General features: G+C 36.3%; 1 protein-coding gene across 1 annotated transcript in view; it reads right to left on the bottom strand.

The window, feature by feature from the left end:
* DUS2 (dihydrouridine synthase 2) overlaps window positions 1-5049 on the bottom strand; it is a 27426-nt gene that overhangs the window by 16919 nt on the left and 5458 nt on the right. The window contains 3 exon segments of the mRNA XM_009886398.1: window positions 45-92; window positions 3702-3762; window positions 4480-4517. Of these exon segments, the coding sequence (XP_009884700.1) occupies window positions 45-92; window positions 3702-3762; window positions 4480-4517 (147 nt within the window).

Here is a 5049-nt window from a genome sequence, read left to right as displayed (position 1 = left end):
TAACACTTTCAAAGGCAGTTCAAAACCCACAAGATGATACTTACAGACTCTATTTTGTCAGGATCGGATAGCAGTGCTGCACCCATACCTCCCTGGGAAAATATACAGAAACTGTAACACACTAGGCAGACACATTTTTCAAGTCAGTTATTCTGCCTAATAGCAATCCACAGCAAAAGTACAATTTTATATTAAGAAGGGTGGGGAAGAGAGAAAACACCTCTCATCTAAGGTAGTGTTCCAGGCCAGGCTGGATGTGGCCTTGGGCAACCTGGTCTAGTGGAAAGTGTTCCTGCCTATGGCGGGGGGATTGGAACTCAATGATCTTCAAGGTTCCTTCCAACCTAAACCATTCTATGATTCTATGAAAAAAGATAAAATGGCAAAATCTAAAATGCAGAACATTAGTGAACACCTTGGTGAAACACTTCCTAGAACCATATCAGAATAATTCAGCAGTAATTGAGGACACCAACTTGCTCCCATTACTTTATGGAACAGACAGGATTTCAAAAAGCCATTTTTAGCAACCGTAATCATCTGGTTTCTACTCATTAAGTGACAGCCCAACAGATTTATTGTTTTAACATTACACACCACATTTGAGAGCTCTTGATGTCAGTAGTTTCTGTCTAGGCACTACATTTAGAAAAAGAGGCTAAGACACAAATAGAACACAAATTATGAACACTTTAACAATTTAGTATTTTAGTTGTTCTTTCTGAGCTATTTCATCAGCATACATAGATCTAGAGGCCAACAGGCAGACGTAAGTAGTAAGTTCAAAATTGTATAAACTTTTTTGACCCAAAACTACTGACAGAGAATAACCATTCATCAACATTTGAATTTTTGATCTTTCATCCTAGTACAGGCTGGATGTTTTGGTGGTTTGTTCTTAGTTATGATTCTGTGAAAGAATCAACATTTGAATTTTTGATCTTTCATCTAGTACAGGCTGGATGTTTTGGTGTTTTGTTCTTAGTCTTTCACAGAATCATAACTAAAAGAGTCTTCCATGTAATTAGTTATAATACAAAAGAAAGTAATAAAGGCTAAAGAAAATATTACTGGAAATATCATCAGACTATTTTGAATTTAATGGCATGTCCTCAACATGACTACAGTTTCTTGGTAATACCACTTTATCTCAAAAGCCATCTGGCAGAAAAACAGAGGAAGTTCATAAACAACAAAATCTAAATACATAAATACAAAGACGACAGAACAGGGTAGAGTTTAAAAGAATGTGAAATATTTATTTTTACCATACCTGACTGACTCTGTAATTTTCATAAATTATCATTGAAACAAAGTTAATGGAATTAAAACCCTAGCAATGTATGTGGGTAAGATTATTCACAAGGTAGATGGAATATATTAGAAGAATTTAAGTCCTTACTCTTTAGAGTGAAAGCCAACCTACAAACCTAATGAAACAGAAAACTAGAGAAACAGAAAATCCCCCTATAAATTGATTCATCCTGTGCCTTTTTTGCACTGTTACTTGGTACTTTCAACATTGCCCATCATCAGATCCACTATGAACTGTTAAAGTGAAGATACTCAGTACCTGAAAGGTGTCCAAACATTCCTACACACCTCAAATGCTCCAAAGGAAAAGCAATCTTTGTGATGGACAAACATCAGCGCTCTCTTATATACTCTACATACAGTCATTAGGGCCCTTTGGTTCTTCTGTTCCAAAACCCAATGACATAGTCTGCCCATTTATTTCTTTAAGGCAATGTGTTTGACACAGGACTAATTTCTCTTTCAGTAATTTTACTTTTCAGTAAGGTCTCTTCTAATGCTTGGGAAAAACGCTCTTTTAGAAGACTCCAGTGTCTGAATTTGTGAAAATATTTATGTCTTAGCCAGCTATGGTATGTGGGTTTCAAGGTTTCAGTGCTTTCAAGCTCACCAGGTGCAGGGATGAGGAGGAGCAAGACCTAGTCACTTGACCTAAGCTGGCCAACAGGATTATTTCATACCATCAATGTCACATTCAATATAACTTAGCAAGTTTGCCGAGTTCTCTCTCATCCTTGATGGCTGTGATCTTGAGAACTTCTTGCCCCAGTACTAGACCCCTTCCCCCCGAAGCTGTAGCACTTGCAGTGTCCAACATTTGCTGTCCACTGCCGGGAGTGCACAGCTTCCTCCTGTCAGAATTGGCCGAGTATAATCCTTGTATATTTTATATTGGTATTGGGATCAATATTCATTCTTTAATATTATTAATGTTAATTATTTAGTCTTACTCTATTAAATCTGCTTATATTTCAACCCTCGGGTTTCATTGGTTTTTCCCCAATTCTCCTTCCCAGGTGGGGAGGGACCATCGGGTGAGAGAATAATTGTCTAAATGACAATAAATCGTGGGTTCCTCAAGCCATAACACAATGTGATCTAAAATAAACCCTTTTCAAGTAGTTTTATCAAAAGATGTGTTCCGTTCATGGAAAATAAATCCATTTAGACAAAGCATTCTTTTTTCTTGGCTGAAAAACTGGGAAAGGAGGATGACGCACTTATGCGGAGTAGAGTCTGTACAGCGTCATGGCATCATGCAAGGTACAGGCATGTTTGGCAGTGTCAGCTTTGGCCTCCCAGTTTTAAACAACATTGTTTTCATGCACCAGATACCGCATTTCAATCAGCCATGTATTTATGCGCCCGATACAATAAACTGCCACGCATTTTTTTTTCTACTGTGAAAGGGGAGGAGGGGGAAAAAATAGTTTATTTGGTCCACAAGCAACTTGGTTTGACAAAGAAAATATATAAGATAATAAATCGATAATATTCCTGATGCTATTCCTGATACTAGGAATTAGGGCAGATCTCAAGTTACTGTTCACATTTGTGCTCTTGCTTTAGTAAAAGACCATAAAAAGCTTCCAGATGTAAAGATGGATAACACAGAATTAGGAAGTGAAAGTACTACCTATGTGGATATATTGTTTTTTCTGTTTAAAGGATGAAGCATTACAGCTTCACAAAGAACTTCCTCCAAATGCTAAAAATGCCATTACTACAAAGACTAGAGGATAGAAAGTTTAAATGCAACAGCCAGACTTCTTCCCTGGAATGAAATCTTAATCCTTCTAAGTTGAAGTTATTTTTCTTTGACAATAAGTGCAAAATTTCTCTAAGCAGATCATATTTCACTCATCCAACAAATAAGTGACCTCAGGAAAACAAACAAAAAACCCCACTTTATTTCATCCTGCTTTACAGAATTTACTTTTAAATACAACATAGCCTGTCAGAGTTTTCAGAATTCTAAACAGCTTTGATGTTAACTTTGTACAATAACACAATTTAACAACCTCACTACATTTTTCTCAACGTTCAGTGGTTGTCTTGACAGAAAATACAATCACTACGTGCTTAGTGGTACACATCCACACTACCCTGAGTTTACAAACTTCATATATGCTTACCCACTTAAGGATATGGTATATTTAATTACATAACCAAACCTATTCTCAAGGGATACTTCTAATAGACTATGTTATTTTACTGTATTAGGGCCATGACACCTTTAAGATTCTTTTGTTTATTAAAAAAAAAAACAACCCACCAACACAACAAACCCAACTCAAGTTCATCTGCATGAAAATTTTACTGTTTGAATTTATTCCACACCTCTAACAAAGAAAAAGCTTATTTAAGAGTAATCAAAATCCACTTGCCTTAGTAGAATATTCTTTTGGGCATCCCATGTTGATATCAATACCAGCTACATCACTCTCTCTGAAAGAGAAAAAAAAACAACTAAAATATTTTTCAGCATATTAGAACAAGAATCAGGAAATAGATGCTTTTCCAGGAAACTTGTTCCATCATGATTAAGGCTTAAATGAGAATTTAAGGTTAAGTTTTTATTTTAACTTCTTCTGAATCTTTAGCTTCTCACTTATGTAAGTTATAGATTTATTTTAACAGTGGTCTGAAGATCAGTCTGTCCACAGGTTTCAATGACCAGTGTTGTGCAGAAGCTGCAAATACTCATCTTAAATATGTCTATATAGGATTAAGATATATAAGTACATCCAACACTAAATCCACCACTGTCACTAAAGCAAGTCCTATTGAAACTTCCATCTATTTAAAATGGAGACTTAAAAACACCTTTTAAAAAAGTTTGAGAGACTTTCCATTTCTGCACAATACTTTGTTGGAGCTTCAAACCACAAACAATTATTGCACTAGCAAAAAGCCCAGTATAGAACAGCAGCTGCTGTTTTGAGCAAGAATTATTTTAAATGTATGTCGCATTTACACCATTATGCCACTGGACTTTCAAGATGCTACAGTTGAATGTGCAGTTCCTACAGAATTTTTATTGGTCCTATCAAGACGTACCTTGATCCTTTCAACTATAAAAAACTGTCTTCCATGATAATTCCTCTGTACTAAAAACCCAAACAAACCCACAGTAGGAAGGGGGTGAGAAAAAAAATCACTTACACAAGCTTAGCTACGGCTCTTTAAGCATCTGCTGACCCCTGTTGGTAAAACAAGAGAATTTGTAATCATAACATATCACGAGCTTAATAAAAAAAGGTGCTCACTTGCATATGTGTATAACTATATTTGCTCTGAACATTTAAAACATTTAGTGATAGCATGTACTAAGTCAGCCACAGAATGACAAAAGGGTGCAAAAAGGGATCCAGAGAGGTCTGCCCACCATCACAAGCTACAGCAGTATCAAATATTCTTAGCCCATCACCATTAGATATTTATCATGTTCTTAAGAAGTTCCACTAATAACAATTCTACAGCCTCTACAAGCAACCTATTCCAGGGCTATCATTACCACTGAAAAAGGTCTTTTTCAATATCCAATGCAGTCCACACTTTGCTTGCCCGCCCTCCCTCCCTCCAACCCCCATCATCTCTTGTCCTACACAGACTGCTCTCAAAAAACAAATTACCACCTTTTTCTCTCCAGCAGCCTTTAATCCAATTGTGCAACGTTAATGCACACACTAATCCTCTCTTATCTACACTAAACAATGCCATTTCTTTCACTCT

This window comes from Charadrius vociferus, unplaced genomic scaffold (assembly GCF_000708025.1).
Source record: "Charadrius vociferus isolate BGI_N301 unplaced genomic scaffold, ASM70802v2 scaffold400, whole genome shotgun sequence".
In the NCBI taxonomy this organism is placed as follows: Eukaryota; Metazoa; Chordata; class Aves; order Charadriiformes; family Charadriidae; genus Charadrius; species Charadrius vociferus.
This window is presented reverse-complemented; position numbering and strand designations above follow the sequence as displayed.